Source organism: Malus sylvestris, chromosome 2, assembly GCF_916048215.2.
Source record: "Malus sylvestris chromosome 2, drMalSylv7.2, whole genome shotgun sequence".
Taxonomy (NCBI): Eukaryota; Viridiplantae; Streptophyta; class Magnoliopsida; order Rosales; family Rosaceae; genus Malus; species Malus sylvestris.
This window is the reverse complement of record NC_062261.1, coordinates 11,919,593-11,940,001: the sequence shown is the minus strand read 5'-3', so window position 1 is coordinate 11,940,001 and position 20,409 is coordinate 11,919,593. Positions and strand designations below refer to the sequence as shown.

At 38.1% G+C, this 20,409-nt stretch overlaps 2 protein-coding genes across 3 annotated transcripts; one reads left to right on the top strand and one right to left on the bottom strand.

The window, feature by feature from the left end:
• Window positions 1-5,860: 5,860 nt before the first annotated feature.
• LOC126605012 (NEDD8-conjugating enzyme Ubc12-like) lies at window positions 5,861-8,776 on the top strand. 2 transcript variants are annotated; one of them, XM_050272372.1, is made up of 6 exons: window positions 5,861-6,064; window positions 6,754-6,907; window positions 7,588-7,696; window positions 8,060-8,138; window positions 8,246-8,362; window positions 8,466-8,776. In XM_050272372.1, the coding sequence occupies exons 2-6, from the start codon at window positions 6,805-6,807 to the stop codon at window positions 8,601-8,603; spliced, it is 546 nt and encodes a 181-aa protein (XP_050128329.1). In that variant the 5' UTR covers window positions 5,861-6,064; window positions 6,754-6,804; the 3' UTR covers window positions 8,604-8,776. The 2 variants fall into 2 exon arrangements, with proteins under 2 accessions (XP_050128329.1, XP_050128323.1); XM_050272366.1 differs by having other exon boundaries at window positions 5,863-6,064; window positions 6,800-6,907.
• A 282-nt stretch (window positions 8,777-9,058) lies between these two features.
• On the bottom strand, window positions 9,059-12,348 carry LOC126604978 (uncharacterized). The gene is made up of 4 exons (XM_050272331.1): window positions 11,991-12,348; window positions 10,665-11,273; window positions 10,323-10,498; window positions 9,059-9,944 (listed from the first exon to the last, which is right to left on the bottom strand). The coding sequence occupies exons 1-4, from the start codon at window positions 11,993-11,995 to the stop codon at window positions 9,346-9,348; spliced, it is 1,389 nt and encodes a 462-aa protein (XP_050128288.1). The 5' UTR covers window positions 11,996-12,348; the 3' UTR covers window positions 9,059-9,345.
• Window positions 12,349-20,409: the final 8,061 nt, after the last annotated feature.

Sequence of the window (20,409 nt, the reverse complement as noted above, 5' to 3'; positions counted from 1 at the left end):
TTGCCTAATTATTTTTAGGCTTAATGGGTTTTATATTTTTTCACCCACACTTTAAATTTGGCCTGAAGTCCAAATAATTAATTCAATTATAATTTTAGACCTGAAGTTCTATTTGCAAATTTTCTTGTTGCATATTTCTGTGTATATATTTGCATTTGTCTGTAGGAACATATGAACTTGAAATTCATAATTATTTTAAAACCTGAAGTTTCTATAAAAATGCCTTGTTTGAAAGTCTGAAGTTTTTCACTTAAAACATCACACATGAAAACCCGAAGCTTTTTCATGCGAATATTAACCAAAACATGTTTATTAGAACCTGAATGTTCTACTCCTACGTAAATGGATTGATTATTTTTCTCCATTGCACTAATCACATCTTGTCCTTTATTTTGTGATAGGAACATGTCAAATTTGAATAAGCTTAACTTCACTGCTTTGGAGGTCTCTGGAAGGAACTACCTTAAGTGGGTCCAAGATGTGAAGCTCCACTTCATTGCAAAGAATTTGCGTCCTGCCATTGAAGATGAGACGGACAACCCTGTTGGTGAAGCTGAGAAAGCCACCACTATGATCTTTATCCGAAGACATATCCACGACCTTTTGCAAATTGAATATCTTGCTCAGGAGGATCCACGAGCAATGGGTCGCTTTGGCTGGTCGTTTTGATCACCAAAAGGACATCTTCTTGCCTGAACTAAGACATGACTGGTAGCATTTGCGCTTCCAAGACTTTAAGTATGTGAATGAATATAATTCTAAAGTTTGTTGAATCCGATCACTTCTTAAGTTTTGTAATGAAACTTTGATCGAAGAGGATCTCTTGGAGAAAACCTATTCGACATTATCTGCTACTAATATTCTCATGCAGCAACAATATAAAGCCTAGAAGTTCATTAAGTTCTCAGATTTGATCTCTGTTTTACTTCTCGCTAAAACGTAGAACCAGTTATTGATGAAAAATCATCAAGCTTGACCTACTAGGGCAACTGTTGTGCCTGAAGCACACTATAACATAAGCCAATGCCCAAAACGTCAAAAAAGGCACGGTAGGGGTGGCTAGAAACCATCCCACCAAGGTCAACAGAGTCAAGGCACATCCAAGTGAGGAAACAAAGCCCAGAAGAGCCCAAACCTCACTCCCAAGGCCCCAAACTTCAAGAATAATGGCAAGGTATCTGAAACCATGGATGTAGATATGTGCTATCGTTGTGGTTAAAAGGACCATTGGTCCCTTATTTGCCAAGCTCCCCAGAATGTTGTAGCTGAATATCATTCTCATCGTAAGAAGTTTGAATCAAACTTTGTGCTAGTGAACGGTCCAGAGAGTACAAAGATTGAGGTTTCTGACTTTCAGGAGGCTATCACACCTATGAAAGATTAGAATCTTAGACATGGACTTATTTTTTAGTTAAAATAAGACCATGGGGCCGAATTCCACAATAGTGGCCGAAGCCCTCTTCATTTTTAGTTAAATTTTGAACAATTTTCCTTTATGTTTGGATTATTTGTTGGTGATTCGTTTTTGGATATTAAGCTTTTAATTAATTTCCGTCCTTGAATACTTAAAAATTATTTTGAATGGATATTTGTTTTTAGAACTTTTATGCATGTGACCGATTCAAATTAATTTTTTATTCTAGGTATGACTAGTGAGGAAGTTAGTTGTCTGACAGATAGTGCAACCACGCACACCGTTTTACGTGAACGCATTTATTTCACTAACTTCGTACCTAAGAATGCACCTCTGACAACCTTCTCGGGCCCATCCAACCTGATTGAAGGATACAGTAAGACACATATAATGTTGTTTAATTGTACAATCTTGACCATTGATGAGGCTCTTTATTCTCCACGTTCCGGAAGAACGTTGTTGAGCTTTAAGAACATTAGAGATAACAATTACCACGCTGAAACCCACTTAGAAAACAGAGTTGAATTTTTATGCATAACTTCTTACGAATATGGCCAGAAGTGTATTTTAGAGAAGATGAAGCGTATCTTGAGTGGTCTGTATGCTACGACCATATGCCCCATAGAAAGTCACTATGTGGTTGGCCCTACCTCTGGGACCGCTCGCCAAATTACATTATGGCATGATCGTTTGGGACATCATGGACGAACAGCGATGCGCCGTATCCTCAAATCATCACACGGGCATCCATAAACCCGAAGTTTAGGTTCGATTCAAGGAATCACATGTCAAACATGTTCTATGGGAAAACTTATTACTCAACTTCTTATGATAGGATTCGTTCAAATCCTCCCATTTTTCTACAACGGATTCAGAGGGACATTTGTGGACCGATTCACCCTCGATACGGACCATTTAGATATTTTATGGTTTTGGTTGACACTTCCACACGTTGGTCACACATGTGCTTGTTGTCCACAAAGAACGCTACATTCTCCAAACTATTGACTCAGATTATCAAGCTCAGGGCTTACCACCATGATTATCCGATCAAAACTATTCAATTGGATAATGTTGGAGAATTCACATCTAAAACTTTTGATGACTATTGCATGTCGGTTGGGGTTGAAGTTGAACATCCAGTACCCATGTTCACACCCAGAACGGCATGGCATAGGCATTCATTAAGCGTTTACAAATGATTGCTCGATCGTTGGTCATACATACCAAGCTCCCGATCACTACTTTGGGTCATACAATATTGCACGCAGTCATGTTGGTCTGCCTGAGGCCTGTTGCGACCCAACCATATAACGCAATTCAGTTGGTTACTAGATACAAACCCGACATATTGCATCTGTGCGTTTTTTGTTATGCGATCTATGTGTCGATTTCGCCGACCTTACATACCAAAATGGGGTTTCATCGAGGGATGGGAATCTATGTTAGATATGGTTATCTTTCGATTATTCGTTACTTAGAACCTTTGATAGGCGATATGTTTATCGCTCATTTTGCGGATTGTCACTTCTATGAGACAGTATTTCCATCGTTAGGGGGAGATAAGAACGTCAACATTCCTAAAGAACGATGTGAATTATCATGGACGACTCCCACTTTGTCTCATTTAAATCCCCCCATCGCTCAATCTAAAACTGAAATGCAGTGTATATTAGATCTTTAGAGCAAGCCAGATGCTTTCATCGATCTAGCTCACGTGACAAGATCACATATTCCAACTGCAAATATGTCTGCAAAGATGGATATACCAAATGTACGACGAACTTTCTTCCTGAAGGCCTGGGACGCCAATCTTGGTGATCCACGTACATTAGCGGCTAGCCAATCATCTGCCCCTACACAAAAGCGTGGCAGACCTCTTAGTTTAAAGGATTCACACCCTCGGAAGAGGAAACCCACGGCACAAGCACCTAAAGAACCTATCGTGAATCCAACTATCGCTTATTCATTCTATCCAACTTATAAGGAAATTCTAGATTACGGAAGCGTCCTTGAAGAGACAAATACTCATCTTACGAATCGTGAGATTTTGGTCTATCATGCTAGCTTAGATAATGTGTGGTGTAGAAATGAGATGATCGTCGACAATGCATTAGCATATGCTGTAGCTACTGAGATCATGTTGGGCGATGACATTAAACCGTGTTCCGTTGATGAATGTTGATGTAGAACCGATTGGTCAGACTGGAAACAAGTAATCCAAGTCGAACTTGATTCGCTTGCGAAATGTAAGGTGTTTGGACCTGTAGCTCCTACTCCTCCACATGTGAAACCCGTTGGCTACAAGTGGCTTTGTTGCACAAGGCTTCTCACAACGCCCCGAGATTGACTATGACGAAACTTATTCACCCATTATGGATGTGATTACTTTTGGATACCTTATTAGTTTGGTAGTTTCCGAAAAAAACTGAGTATGCAGTTGATGGACGTAGTAACTGCGTATCTCTATGGGGATCTTGATACGGAAATCTGTATGAAAGTTCTCGAAGGACTTACATTGACTGGTTCAAATATTTCCAAACCCTGGAACACGCTCTCAATTCGGTTAAGGCATTCACTTCATGATTTGAAGCAATCCAAAAAAATGTTAGTGAGTATTTGACTAATCAGGAATACGTGAACAACGAACTATGCCCTTGTGTGTTAATTAAGAAGTCACATTCCAGTTTTACGATAATTGCAGTATATGTCGATAACATGAACCTTATCAGAATTCCTGAAGAGCTCGCGAGATAAAGCACCATTCGGATGAAATCCTAGTACATCAAACGAACTATACCCAAAAGGTGTTGCGCCGCTTTAACGAGGATAAAGCGAAACCTTTAGGTACTCTTATGGTCGTTCAATCGCTAGATGCAAAACGAGATCCGTTTAGTTCGAATGAGGATGATGAAGAGATTTTGGAGCCTAAAGTTCCTTATCTAACATCGATGGACGCCTTATTGTACTTAGCTCAATGCACTAGACCAGACATCTCCTTCGCCGTTAATCTTTTAGCAAGATATAATAATGCACCGACACGCAGAAACTGGACCGGCGTGAAAGACATCTTCCGTTACCTTAAGGGTATAACGAATTTGGGCTTGTTATATCCATAAGGATCCTCAAGTGATGCCGCACCCTCTGCTTCTCGAGTCGATTCCTGCCTTATTGGTTATACTGACGCAAGATACTTATATAATCCGCACAAGGTGCGTTCTTAAACGGGTTATGTCTTTACCGTTAGAGGCATCACAATCTCTTGGAGGTCAACTAAACAGACCTTAGTTGCCACTTCGTCTAACCATGCTGAAATTCTCGCCTCACATGAAGCAACTCGAGAATGTTTTTGGTTGAGAGCAGTAGTGGGCCATATTCGAATCTTCTGCGATCTCTACCCCGCCGTAAATGTCCTTACGACAATCATTGAAGATAACGCAATATGCATTGAATAACTCAAGAATGGTTACATCAAATGAGACAACACCAAACACATTGCGCCGAAGTTCTTCTTTTCACATTAACAATAAGAGCATCATAAGATTGAAGTCACACAAATCCATTCACAAGACAATCTAGCTGACCTCTTCACCAAATCACTACCAAAGACGACATTTCAAAAGCTTGTTCAAGGAATTGGTATGCGTAAAGTTTTTGAGTTGTAACATTGTTATTTCTCTTTGGAATTGTGTCAAACTCATGTGGAGTATCCTGAAGATACTTACTTGATCTTAATGTACTCTTTTTCTTACAATTAGGAGCATTTTTCCCACTGGATTTTTGCTACCTAACCAGGTTTTAATGAGGCACCCATCTTGGGTTGGTCATGTCCCTGATGACGTCCCGTAGACGTTTCTTTTGACTTTGCATTTCTCACACATTTTTCCTTAGACTATGGATTTTGTCCCTACTCGGGTTTTTGCCATAGCCTTAGGGTTTTTTTTTTGGGTGAGATTTACTACTTTATGCAAGTTCTTACCTTATTGAGAATAAACGTTGTTCCTTAGAATCAGTGTCGACAAGTCGACTTACTTAACTTCTGCATGATGCTGAATCCACCTTGAGTATTTACACACTCAACGGGGAGTGTTGTGAACTTTCCTAGTTTAAATGTGATTATGTAAATCCTAGATTAGATTTGATTATAGTTATTCTTTCCTATATGCACTTTTATTCCTTGGGGATAAATGATTTCTTCTCTTCTTTTACTACTATAAATAAATGCGTTACATAGGGGATAAAACATCCTCAATACACAATTTATCTACAATTTTACAAACACATCTCTCATTTCTCTCTACTCTTACCGCCGGCTCCCTTCTCCTTGTCAGATAAAATAGGCAACAAAAAAAATTATATTTTAATTAAATTGTTTCCATCCAAAACGCAAGTGCATACCAAACTTTTCCTTATCCAGATTGTGTAAAGAAACAGTATAAATAATGGAACACCAAAACCACCGCATAAACAAATCAGGCATAAACCCCAGGGAGAGGAGACGATCAATCTTCCAAGGTTCCCCAAACCCATAAACGACAGGTCGTTCCCTTCCAAATCTGCCCCCTTGCTCTCTCTCGCTCTCTCTCGCTCTCTCCTCACTTTCTCACTCGTCCCCAACTCTTCCCTTGCAGAGCTTCTCTTCTCTACCAGGTCAGCATCTACCCATCGCAGTATTATGTATATATATGTCTGCAAGTCTCTTTCTTTCTTCTGATCTGTTAGATTTTCCAGGCAATCCAATCAGGTGCTTAAAGTATTCAACTTTTTCTGCCCCTACCCCCCCCCCCTCCCCAAAAACCCCAAATTTTGATATTTTATTATTTGTACCACTTGGGTTTTGGCATCTGATTGGTTGATTATGTTTGTAAACTATGGGGGTTTATTAGGTTTTAGTTTTTCAGAATGATTTGAGTTTTGTTTCCCTCTAGAAATTTTTGATACTCGTTTATGTTCATTTTGATTGAGAACAGAACTTAATTCGAAAAAGGGTATTAATAAAAAGGACTAATTTGTAAGTGTTTGATCACTTTTGGGTTATTATTTTAGAGGAGATTGTAATTTGTTAGAGATCATATCATATTTTGATTCAGGGTTTTGAGTATTACCATTAACCCTAAAGGGTCCAGAAAGAAAAAATAATACAGCAAAAACAAGGGCAACAAAAATAATTAAAGGACCAGTCACCAGTGAATAGCAATTCTTATGGTTTCCTGATGATGTTTTCCTTGCTTGGTGTGTACTCCATTTGATGTTCTTTTGGTTAGTTTCGACATTATGTAGTGTATCGATCCGCCTGACATATCTTGTATGTTCTATGCCATTGTTTTCCCATGTCACAGATTTGGGCCCTTTGGGGGTAATTGTGTTTTGTTTTCTCTTATTCAGGAGATATGATTAGGCTATTCAAAGAAAAGGAAAAGCTGAGAGCACAAAACGCCAATGGAGCCTCACCAGTTACGAAGCAATCTGCTGGGAAATTGCGTCTTAATAAAGGTTTTCCATCTATGTCATGATTACATCAGTTGATGTGTTTTAATATTGCAACTGAAACTTCCACATTTTCATCATTCTTCTCCAAAAAGAGTTTGGTGATTGTTAAGCAGTATGGATCAATTCCGTTAGATGGTTTTCATTACTATTGATGGTTTACTTGTCTTATTAGTTTGGGTTAATGAGGAGTTGGAGTTTGTCCTGGACTGAAACTAAATTTTTAAGCCTGGTGCTTATGAGTGGTTTTTGAATGGTGAAATAAAACAGCCATCTTGGTCCTTGGTTCCACTATAATAATTATTTAGCGGTGTTGAGGCTGGTGGAGTTTTTAGTCAAATTAAAACATTACAGTTTTTAGCAAATGGATTAACACCATGACTACTTAGCGTGTCATCTTTTCTCAAATCAGGTTGATATACGAAATTGAGATGATTTTTTTTCGGATTACAAAGCCTAGCAAATGGAATGGCAGCTGAATCTTTTCTAGCATTCTTGATTGAACTTTACATGTCATTATTTAAATCAGTTATAATTTGGTTGAGGATGCAGGTTTTAAACTGGTTCTCATTCTGAATTACGTTTACTCTTTTATATTTTGGACTATGCGTGGAGTTGTATTGTTTCTCTAGATCTACGCATCCGTTTAATTAAAAAAAAATGACGACTTGGGGCTTCTGATGCAGATATGTCTGAGCTGAATTTACCAAAATCCTGTAGCATTCATTATCCTCATGGCAAGGATGAGCTGATGAACTTTGAGGTTACAATTCGTCCGGATGAAGGATATTACAAGTAAGGAATTCTACTGATTGTTTGCAAAATTTTGACCAAACTTATTATTTTAGACACCTTTCAATTGTAAGAGAAGTTGGTTTCTTCTTTCGTTTCCACATACACGAACACTTTGTCACACAAATATGTCTATGAATATATGTGTGCATGAATTTACAACTGTAAGACACTTGACAATGTGAGTGCCTGCAACCATTGTTTTAGTTAACTACACAATAAATTCAACACGACCACAAGAAGCAATGGTGTTGAAGGTTTCATATTGTTGTTCCTCTAGAGAACAGTTATATGTGTTGTTTCTAATGTCTTGTAAATTAGCATAACCATCAGTTTTCTACATTATCTTTCCGTTTGCCATTACAGAGGCGGTGTTTTTATGTTTACGTTCCAAGTTGCCACTATCTATCCACATGAGGCTCCAAAAGTCAAGTGTAAGACCAAGGTAAAGCTGCCAAGAAAATATTTTTCACTTAGTTTTGTTTAACTTCATCTCTTCCCTATGATCGCTTATATGAAACATTCTCTTGTACGTACTCCAACCCCTCACAGGTCTACCATCCGAATATTGACTTGGAAGGAAATGTCTGCCTCAACATCCTACGAGAAGATTGGAAACCTGTCCTCAATATAAACACTATCATATATGGATTATATCACCTCTTCACGGTACTAATGACTCTCTTGAATCTTTGTAGTCCTCCACTCCTATGATTTGTTTCCATCTGGTATTTGAATGTCGCTTATTTTTGTCTTTGAATTTTGTTTGCAGGAACCAAATTATGAAGATCCACTAAATCATGATGCAGCTGCAGTGTTAAGAGACAACCCGAAGATGTTTGAAGCTAATGTAAGAAGGGCTATGGCCGGTGGGTATGTGGGGCAAACCTTATTCCCCCGGTGCACATAGCTTTCGTTTGGTAGCACCAAGGAGTGCCAATTGACATTGTGCTCGGAACGGAAATGTGGTTGTAATATTTGTTGCAGATTGCGGTTTCTTTTTCAATCAATTTAGTTGGAGGCTTAAAAATGTATGTCACTGTAACTTTTTGGAATGCTTTGTAGTGTCTTGACTTGCCCAAATATTATCTTGTTATCTCACACACACACACTCTCTCTCTCTCTCTCTCTCTCTCTCTCTCTCTCTCTCTCTCTCTCTCTCTACTATCAAACTGATCATGTCATGTGACCGTACATTGTACTGTGTGCACATGTTGTATGCACGATTTCTCCGCTCCCGGCCCTGTACGGTTGTAGTTTGCTGTATCCGTGCTCGTGTGATATATTGCAGTGAGTAGAGCATACAATACTGCATTTGGGGAAACGCTGGATGACAGGATTTCAATGGTCATATGCGATTTCAGATGGCAGTTTTGAAGCATGTAAGTTTTATTATTTCCTAATCAGCCTTATAAACGTGCCAATCTCAGAACAATTCACGGCATGCTATCAACTCAATTATGCTGAATCAATCACAAGATCTAGTGTGCAAATGGAAATTTGCTACCGAAAATCTTTTGGTGTCGAAGTAAACGTGTATCGCTTCACGAAGCGGCTTCTCGAACTGGTCAGTATTGCAGCTGAAAGCTTGGGAGAAGCTAAAATGGTAGTCTCACGTGCTTGATTGCTTCTTCAAACTATAGAATGACTTCTCACGTCATCTCTTCCTCTTTGACACTGGCGATTCTGGCATTTTCGCGGTCCTTTCTGAAAAACAGATACAAAGGCGTGTACAGCAAGCTACACAAACCAAACGGAACTGCCATCATCGAAAGAAGACCTTGTGATAACGCCAAGGCCTCCCGAGTAGACCCTTTAGTCGGATCCACTGATTTTGCATCGTAACCAAACATCTTCTCTGAAAGGATTCCGACCAAGGGAGCTGCAAAAGAAGAGAGTGATCCTTCGAAAGCTCGATCAAAGGCGTAGATCATGGTCCGGTGTTTGACAGGGACAACCTCGGCAAACATAGGACCATTTGCAGCAGTAGCATTCCAGCTGATAGTCAGGCCCATCAGCAAGAGGGTGACCGCGAAGGTGTAATAGCTGTCAACTGACTGTGGGATGACTTTGAGTAAGAACCAGGAAAAGGGGATGCCCATGAAGGCGCTGAACTGTGCACACATGATACGGCCTGAGTGAGGATAGATCCGTGACATTCGATCTGCTATTAGTCCACCCAGAAGAGACCCCATAGCACATCCAACAGCAAAAAGACTGAGCAAGGCTGCCGTACTGCTGTGATCAAAACCTACCAGAATGATTAAAAGTCGTCAAATGACTTGAAGGTAAAAGTTAAAGGTTAGTAGCTCAGCAAGGACAGGAGAGGTAGAAAGAGAACCAACAGCGGTTCCATTGACACGCAGAGTATATATTAAGCTACAGAATAACAAATATATATGCATAGAAATTTATGAATCAGTGAGAAATGAGAAAGATTTCAAACTAAAAACCTCATGGATCTAGGCCTTTGATTTCCATGCTAGAAAATTATTGCACTCGAATTGCTCGAGTAGTTAGAAATGAGAAACAAATCAATGTCTAACAAGCTAACAGTAGCATGCCAATTCTACCTTTGAAGTATTGTGCGCATAATCTAAACAGGAAAAGAATTTTCAGTAGCTCATACCGATTAATTGGAACCACATTGTGAAGAACACCATGGCAGTCCAGGGTAGTGAGCCAACAACGCCCTGCAAAACAATTATTTGAAACGTTCGCACTTTAACAACTGCCTTCATGGCCGTCCAAGACTCCAGCCAAACTGATGCTGCACTTGTAGGTCCCTTAATTATCAAATCTTCCCTGCAACATAAAGGAACCAAGTCATCACAAATGATAGATGCTGAGAACACATTCAATGAACTCTTTCTTCTTTCACAATCACCAGAGCTACAATTTGTTCAGGGATTTGGAAACTGAAATAATCAAGGAAATTAGGTGCAGAAGTGATAAAATGATCATCTCGTACCTCTCAAAACTCGGGTCAGTAACTATTTTTCTCGGGTCAACCACAAACGCGAAAACAAGGAACCCAATTAGAGAACTAAGTGATGCCATGAGAATGAAAGCACAGCGCCATCCCGGTATATTCCAGTAGTGTTCACCAGCCATGAGTGTAGCCAGAACACCACCCCCAATTCCACCCAAGGAACCGACAAGGCTTACCATCCCAAATCCAGCTCCCCTCACACCATCCTTATAACTATCAGCAATAAACGACTGAAGTGCCGGTATAACAATTGCCAATCCGAAGCCGTTCACTGCCCTCCAGAATGCAACTTGGGAAAAAAAATGACTTGCACCCACTGCGGCTGTTGACAAAGCCCAGCAAAAAGTGCCCATTGCAAGAACCGCAGGGCGGTCATAGTTAATAACTAGTACACCTGCAAGGGGTGATGCCATTCCCTGTATAAAGTTCCTAATGAATGTCAGATAGCCAAGGTCAGACGGCCCGGCATTGAAAGCCTCACTGACTTCTTTGTAAACAGATGGGAGTAGATTTTCGTCAGCGCGCTCCATTATAGCAGCCAAATTGATCAGAATGAGAGACAGCGAAATCCCAAAAATCTTTCTTGTCCTGTGAAAAGTGTACGTATTAAACGATATAGATAGACACTCAACCGCTCAATGCAATGTGAAACTACTCCACAGAAATCAGCTACATCAAGAGCATAATTCCTGAGTACATTTTCATCAAGAACACACACAAGCTTACTAGCACAGACATTAAAACAAAGGCCACTGCAATCTTGTGTCATACATACAGAAATTGTACACACTCCAAAATTCAAGGTGGATCAGAAAAACAAAGGCCGATTTTCTAAAACGTACAAATTGAAGGTCGTTTGATAACCATTTCGTATTTAGATTTCATTTTTCGGGTTTGTGCTAGATATAAGAGGGAAAACTAGAAAGTGAAAGCAACTTAAAATTGTTTTCACGTCCCTCCCACCGTTATTCCTCCGTAATTCTTCATCTCTCCTTTCTCCCACGCATTTCTTCTATCTCTAACGAAAAATAAAAACTAAACACGAAATTGTTATTAGACGAGCTCGTGTCAAAACTATATTGTGTTGAAAACCAAATCAATAATTTACATTTGGACATGAAACTCTGGACAAACGGTAATTTGAGAAATTAAAAGAATCGAACCAGACAATTATTGACCGAAAACACACACACACACACACATATATGCTTCATAATCCATGAATCCCAGAAAAAAAAAGAAAAAAAGGAAACAACTTTGGAAAAAATCAAGGGACAGCAACAACGTGGGAAGAATCAAACTCACCTCATGGCTTCCAAACTTCTGAAAAAACCAGGCTTCGACCGAGACGAAGTATGAGATGATGGAAATCTGATTAATCCCCAATTAAGGCCCTTAAGCAAAATTAATTAAGAACCCACGAGTGCAAACTCCAAAGAAACCGAAAGGACAAGCCCTCTGCATCTATATGGAAGATCTGAGACGAGGCACCCCAACTTTCCTTAAACAAACTGACCTCCCACGGGCTCATCAACAAATTTCTAAACGGATATTCAAAGACTATGTCTAACATAGGAATCTAGTAAATATACGTTTTTGCAATAATTACGATCGGATTTATTGATTTTATTACAGTTATTTACGGTTGTTTTCAAAACGAGTCTCATCATTTGGATGTACTTTTAAAATTGTTGAAAACGTTTTTAGAGAAAATAATTTTATGTTTCAAAAGTAGAGAAAATAATTTTATGTTTCAAAAGTAGAGAAAATAATTTTATGTTTCAAAAGTATTTTAAGTACTTTCTACAATAAGCACACTGGTCTTCCTTCTAAGAAGCACTTTAAAGTATTTTTTCAAAATTTATTTGTATTTTTATTAAGGGTTAGTTATAAAAATATTTTCATATTTTAAAAGCAGTCCGAATGAATCCTAAGATTTCGTTGATGGCGTCGTTGACTTTGAAGTATCAAAGTACAGGGCAATGGGCAAACGTGGGTTGCTTTCGATTTCGACCGTTGGATACTATGGTTCATGACCGACGTTGAAGAATTTGTCCAAATCGGCTGCGTGTCTCATGTCTTGGTTGCTTTTAGGCCGTCCACGTGTTTAGGTAATGATGATGTCTAGACATAAGAATTTGACATTAGAACCTTGATTTGGATTAGTGTGAGTTTGATAAGTGTGTTACAATAAATTTAACAGTGTTATTATGTAAATCTTAAGTACAGTTCTATAAATCTCTATCTAGCGCTGTTTAGGCTCTCGCACAGGTGCTAGACAGTTGGTCATTGACTTAACGTCCTGATTATCTCTAGGCATTTGAAAATTAAGAAATTACGTCTTGACCTGCTTAGGCGTCTACCTAGTTCGCCTAGGTCTAGACCTGCCTATGCACTCTATAAGATCGCGACTCTCACTTAGACAGAAAATTAATAACTTCTATTTTTCTTTTTATTTTTTTAATAAAATATAAGAGACTTATTAAATACTTGAATGAACATTCATTATACCTTATGTTTTCAACGTTCTAATATTTTATAATCTTTCATTTTATTTAGCAATTTATGTATTTTAATACAATTATATATATATATATATACATATAAGTATAAATAGGTACTTATTTATACGATATATAATAAATTTGTTTAAATTTGCCTTGTCTGCCTAGGCATCCGCCTAACCACTTAAGCACTAGGTCCCAGGCCCTCATCCCACCGCCCGACTCCGTTTTACTTGGAGAGCCTCTTTTCATTACTACTACTATTAATAAAGACACTAGGCATGAGAAATCATAACACAGAATTCCTCAAGCCTTTCCTTCATCTTCTCGTTGTCGCACCCTCTTTCTTTCTCTTCATATTTAGGTCACAACACGTTATCAGCCCTTCACCATTCCAGATCCTATTGACCCGGCTGATTTTGGAGGCATCCGATTACTTATTTCTTAATCGAAAGGCAGCCAAATCCAGTTGGGTGAAACCCAAATGCCTTGTAAACCGATGTGATGATAAAACCAGGCCGGAAATGGGACAGTCCAAGTGAATCCATGCCCTTGGCCTTGCTGTGGCTTCCAATTCGGGGCACTGTGACCATGAATTCTCAAGCTGCCTGCACCAGAATTGCCAACAAACGAAGAACAATAATGTATGCAGAATAGAGCCATTGACAAGAAGATGCTTGATCTATTATTTTTCTATATACGAGTTCCATATTCATTAACAAAATTCAATTAAATTAGCAGTACATGCTTAATCTGTATGTTGGAATTAGTGTTTTGGGTTTGAAACTTTGAAGGCAGCGTTTATTCATGGATCTTTTCACAATATAAATGGCAAAAATAACACACAAGTTTTAAATCATGTGTAGCATTGCTGTGAACAAAAATTAAAATTAAAAAACCATCAACTTATACAATAAAATTATTTGGACAAGGATTTCGTAACTCTAGTTAACTTTTATCGTTGCACACTAGGCTGTCTCCAGCAGGGGTGGGAAACAAAACAAAACAAAACAAAATAAAATAAAGGCTAAATCGGATTAATGGTCCCTATGGTGACATGGTGTTCGGAAGATAGTCCCTATGCTACAAAAATTAGGATTTAAACCCTTGTGGTGGAGATTGTTAGCAAATTTAACCCAAACTGACATTTCTGTCAAATGTCAATTAGATGTAGGGATAAAATTGTAAAAACGCAGCATCGAAAGTCAGAAGAGTCGCCTGGGATCACGAACAGATGAAGATCGCGTTTCACCAACTCAAATCTCAAATCCCAGTCGGTCTCCTCCAAGTATCCATCCATCTAATTTATCTAATTTTCTCAAATTTCTCGCACCTATTTCTGTATTTAATGGATACTTGGTGAAATGGGTGTCAGACCCGATAACCTGGAAACGGTATCCGGGGATTTCGAGCTGGTTTTTCCAGAATTCCAGAGAGATGGTTTTTTGTTGGAGTTTTCTGGTTGGTTTTTAGAGAGAGAGAGATGAGAGAGAGAGGGAAGGTGCTCTTCTGGAAAATTCTTATGTTTTTGGCTTTCTAACTTACTATGCTTTTGGGCTTTGAACACTCTGACTTGGGTTTGGGAATTTGGGTTTGTGTGTGCGTGTGACTTTTCTAACTTCTTGAGAGAGATGGAAGAGGAGCAGAGAGAACCAAAATTTGCAGTCTTCGTGGGACTACAGTTTGGTGAGAGACAAGATGTTGGAGGCTGAAGAAGTCTTTGCATCTCTCACAATTCCATTAATGAAGCTTGTAGGTCTCCAGACGCCGGAGATGGCGACGGAGGGCCGGTTCTCCACCATCGTCATCCAAACAGACCAATTCTTCGCATTAGGTTTCAATTTCAAAACAATTCAATTGAAATTTCTAAAAAAATTATGAATTAATAAAAGTTAGAATTGAGATTATTTGCAAAATTTATCGTCGGATTGGAATGGCCACGGGGGTTCATTATTCATTTGAAAATGTTGGTGGAGATACAGATTAGAGAGAGAATGGAGATGAAGAGAGAACGTGAACAGAAGGAATCGTGGTTGGACAAAATTACATATTTATCCCTTGATTTAACGGACATTGGATGGAAATGTTACTTTTGGGTTAAATTTGCTAACATTCTTCACCACAGGGGTTTAAATCCTAATTTTTTTACCACATGGGCTATTGTCTGAACATCCTATCACCACGGGGATCATTAATCCAATTTGGCCTAAAATAAAATATAAAAACCCAAATTTTGGGAGTGGGAAATTAGGATTTTGGTTTTCGGGTTGGTATTTGGGTCTGCAACCCCGCCCCGCCGCCCCCTTCCCATCGACGGGGCAGCCACATGGATAAGGAAAGCAAGTGGGCTGAGAGCCCCAGCTTGCAGAAGCATCATGTGAAGGGGCAGAAAAGGGTGGTCTCCACGCCAGAAGGAATAGGGCAGAGAGATCCTTTCGGGTGAGCGCACAACAAGCAGGCTTTCTATGGTTAGAATTGGCGCATTGTTGGCATTCAATGGTTGTAGATCGCTAGGTCTTTGGTTATTATCCAGTGTGGCACGCCGAGCTACATCACTTTCCAACGGATCTTTATTATGTGCCCCATATTTTTGACCGTTGCAATCCAACGGTCAGTTTTGAACTATTTTTTCAACGGTAACCTTTTAAATCCAACAACTCATATCAAATGTGATCAATTTTAACGGTAAAAAAAGATCCCACAGCTCATAGTATGTCAAAAATAATTGTGATATGGTAAAAAAATATCTTTAATTTTTTTTTTTGGGAATTTGAATTTTTTTACATTAAAATGTTCATAAAAAATAAAACAAGATAGATTATACAAAAACTAATTCCAAAATTATTAGTAAAAAATAATTCAAAGAAATACAAAGTTAACAAATTATAAAGTTAGGGGGTGAGAATTATATGTCCCTAACATGTATATGAAAAAAACTGACTAACCTCATAAATATAGGTAATTAGTTAAAAAATGTGAGACTAAATTTTTGCTTATTAATTGTAACATCCCACATTGCCCAGGGAGTGATCCTTAAATATATATTCTTATCTCTACCTAGCACGAGGCCTTTTAGGAGCTCACTGGCTTCGGGTTCCATCGGAACTCCGAAGTTAAGCGAGTAGCGTGCAAAAGCAATCCCATGATGGGTGACCCACTGGGAAGTTCTCATGTGAGTTCCCAGAAACAAAATTGTGAGGGCGTAGTCGGGGCCCAAAGCGGACAATATCGTGTTACGATGGTAGAGCGGGCCCGGGATGTGGTGGACCCCAGGTCGGGATGTGACATTAATTCTTGTTTGTTGTTCAAGAAATTGGACTTGTGATTTATATGTTAGTGATAGATAATTAATCTGCTCAAAAGTGTTTTCTTATTCAGTACATCTATAAATCAATGTATAATGAAACATGGAATTAACAAGATTGTATATACTTCATCTGCTCAAAAGTGTTGAAGCTATATACGTTTTGTTACATCCCGGCCTGGGTCCACCACATCCCGGGCCCACTCTACCACTGTAGCACGATATTGTCGGCTTTGGGCCTACCATTCCCTCACGGTTTTGTTTTTGGGAACTCACAGGCAACTTCCCAGTAGGTCACCCATCTTGGAAGTGTTTTGGCCTCCTTCTCGCTTATATGACACGTTTTCCCTTGTATTTTTTGTTTTAGCTATGCAAACCTAATATAATTAGTTTATGTCCAAAGATGATTATGGAATTATATGCTTTTGATGCAATAAGAAAACATTCAGCTAAAGTTTTCTATTTCTTTTAATTGTTAGATGAACAAAAATGACCAAATAATTTTGTATAGTTTTTCAGTCACAAAAATCACTTCTCTACAAATATCTAGAATAAAGATGTTGAGCTCATAAATTTTATGTTCTAGATCCCATGACTAATGTTTTGCTAATGGGAGAATTTGAAAGGTATTTGTTTCATTTTGTAAACATTTACAAAGTTTTTTTACTCTCTTAATCAGTGGGAGTAATAATAATTTATATAATTTTGTCTCTTTTAATCAGTGGGAGTAAAATATTACCTTTTGTATTGAAAATTTGAAGTTTTAGTGGCTGATACTTTAAGAGTAAATTTTGTTTAAATTTTGTTCATAAGTTTTAATAAGAGATCTTGATTTTGTAAACAGTATATCATATTGGGGTGTGATATCCACACACCCCATTTTACTTCTCACACACTTTTTTAATTTTCTGTTGTCGGATTGAATGAATTGAAGAAGATCAACAGACAAAAATTATCAAATGATGTGTGAGAAGTAAAATGAGGTTTGTGGATAGCACACCCCTATTGTATTTTACTTGTTCTCTTATTATATTCTAAATTGATAGAAAAGTTGGATTTTGTTACCAACGTTGTTGAGTTCTTTTGTAAACTACTTTTCGACTATTGTGAGCTAATGTTTTGACTATTAGCTCTTGATATCATGACTTTGTTAGTAACATAGTGTTTTGAGTTAGTGTGCATGTAATCATGGAGTGCAAGGAACTGTCCAATGTGTGCCTTGTTTTCCTTGGTTCTGCATTTAGTCTTAAAGTGACAAGTTACTTGAAAGGTATGATTGCACACTTTAGTGGATTCAAGTGATCACCATATATATTTATCTTGTTGCGGTATTGTCATTGACATTTTAGTAGGAGAATGTAAAACCATTTTGTGAATGACAATGAATTATGCTTAGAATAATTGAGGGAATGGTTGACTTGGCAATCAAGCTAATAAAATCTCTAGGACTCTCGGTGCCTTAAGGAAATAAACATATTGGAGTCCTAATTACATGCAATCAATTATGGACCTTTATTAAGTAAATACAAGGAATAAGAGTCATGATGAGACTCTAATTGATTAGATATGATTTGGGTTGATATCTTTTCCGATAATAGGGAGGAATTGGTTGAAACCAAGCTCTATAACCAAGGAGCAGTCCCTGCTTCCATACCAACTGAAACTCAAGAAAACTACAAGCCTATTTCACTAGTAGAGTTCATTGAGAGGTAGTGGAAGTAGAAGATTACTTCTACTTTGTTCGCAACGATCAATGGCTTCATCTTTATAACCATGTGTTCCGTATTCTACATATAAGTTTAATATAATTAGTCAATCTCTATTTTATATTGAGTTGATTTATTCGTGATCCTAATGTCTTATTGTTGTGATTTCAGAATATAACTTACATAGTGGTGAATTTTTAGTGAGTCTTGAAACTGTTGAGGAAGACATCAGTTCGGCGCTGCAGGCAGAGCTCTTAGCAACTCGGCGAGCCTTGTAATTTGCTCAAGAAATAGTTTCATGCAGCATAGGGATCTTTTTCGAAGGGGATTCCAACTTGACTCTTACGGCAATGAATGGGGAGGGCTATGATCTCTCCATTTTGGGTCTTCTCATCAATGATAATCGTATTCTCCTATGAAGTTTTGTTCATGCAACGACAATCTTCATTCGGCATGAGGGGAACAGTGTTGCGGCTGTTGCCCATTGAATTCTATAAATAGGAAGCCAATGCATTCATTTTCATTCACCAATTCACATCACACGAAAACCTTAAAGCTTTGAAACTCTAAAGCTTCCAAGTAAATCCCGGAGGATCAAGAACGCTCTCTTCGTTCTTCGTCAAATCCTCCTTCAAGATCAAGCCCCAACTGCCCTTGAGGAACTTCCACCAATTCAAGATCAAGCCCCAATGGCCCCTTGAAGAAAGCGTTCATCGTTCATCACCTGTTCATCCTAAGATCAAGCCATCAACAAATCTACACATTACGAAGATCGAATCAGAGACTAAATTTGTAAAAGAGATTGTAACCCCTAAATCATTAATACAAATATTATTTTGTACACGTGTTATTGTCTCTTTCATTTCAGGAATATTCGTGTTTACAATAACTTTAATGCTTTCTGAGGATAGCTAACTATAGTTAAGTTGTTTTACGCGGGACACTCTTTTTCCTTGGACTAGGTTAAAATTCCCGCCAAGGTTTTTTATCGAGGCCCTTTTATGCACACTATCCTCTTGCTTTATACGTTTTCTTCTCTTTAATGAATATCGTAATTCTTTAAAAAAAATTAGGATTTCCCACCCTTGGGTTAGAGATAGCCTAAGGCTCCTTTATATTAACTATTTATTAAAAAAAAAAAACAATTTGGAAAAAAAAGTACATGATGAAATGGTAATTAACTTTAGGACGATTTTATTCCTTTTTTTTTTTTGACAAATGACAAAATAATGTACATTGAATTCTTATAAGTTATGAAAAAGAGAAAGTTTTGAATTTGAAACTCGATGAATTGAGAGAAACCTCAAATCCACCAAAACAATCTATCGCTTATTTTGGACTATAATGATAGATTTATTTGTTACAGGGGATGGTTTGGGCCTATGGACCCCCACGTGGTCTCTTGGACCAATGGATAAGACCAAAATAAGAAGCAGAGAGGTCCCTTCCTACTTTCTAGAAAAACGAAGACGGACATGGGCGTTAGTCCTCGCATAAACGGCACGTGTGCCAGGTCTTGTTGCCTTCACGCCCCCAACGACTTGACTCAGCCTCTGGCCAGCAGCCCAGCAGCTAGCTCGCTTAATTAGCTGGATCCCCACGTGTATTGCTTTGTTTGCAATGAATATCAAATATCGTATTTCTCTCTCAAAAAAAAAAAAAAAAAAAAAGTTGGATTCCCACGTGCTGATTGTTAATTCATTTAGATTTAAGAGTTAATTAAAAGCTTAGTTGTTAATTGTTCTTCTCATACATTAACTTAGTTGTTAATTGTTCTTCTCATACATTATGTGACATCTTTCGTTTGTTGCACGTAATTTGAAATAGTCAAGCACCACGGGTAGTCTGGTGTTGTAGCATTGCATTCAAAACCTAAGTGTATGAATCTTACATTTCTACGGTTGAGATGAACCAGTTTCGAGTAATGTTAAAGAAATCAAACTATTAAAATCAAATTATATAAATTAATTATTGATTATTGAATTATTACTTTCGTAGATTGGAACTCGGAGATAATTCTAGTCCTCATTGTAGCAGCTTCATTAGAAATGTGACTTGTATTAAAAAAAAAACAAAAACAAAAAAAACAAAAAAAAATAAAACAATAAAACAAAAAGGACAAGGAAAAGAGATTAGGTGGGAACCACAGTCACATGGAGAGCTACTGGTGGACACGTCAAAGGTCGTCGTGGTCCCCGTCGTAGATGGCT

Coding starts and splice junctions, on each gene's coding strand:
- LOC126605012 (XM_050272372.1), top strand. CDS start 6,805: ATGATTAGGCTATTCAAAGAAAAGGAAAAGCTGAGAGCACAAAACGCC. Junction 6,908..7,587: donor GAAATTGCGTCTTAATAAAG/GTTTTCCATCTA, acceptor CTTCTGATGCAG/ATATGTCTGAGCTGAATTTA. Junction 8,139..8,245: donor AAGTCAAGTGTAAGACCAAG/GTAAAGCTGCCA, acceptor AACCCCTCACAG/GTCTACCATCCGAATATTGA.
- LOC126604978 (XM_050272331.1), bottom strand. Junction 10,499..10,664: donor ACTGACCCGAGTTTTGAGAG/GTACGAGATGAT, acceptor TTTATGTTGCAG/GGAAGATTTGATAATTAAGG. Junction 9,945..10,322: donor AATGTGGTTCCAATTAATCG/GTATGAGCTACT, acceptor TCATTCTGGTAG/GTTTTGATCACAGCAGTACG.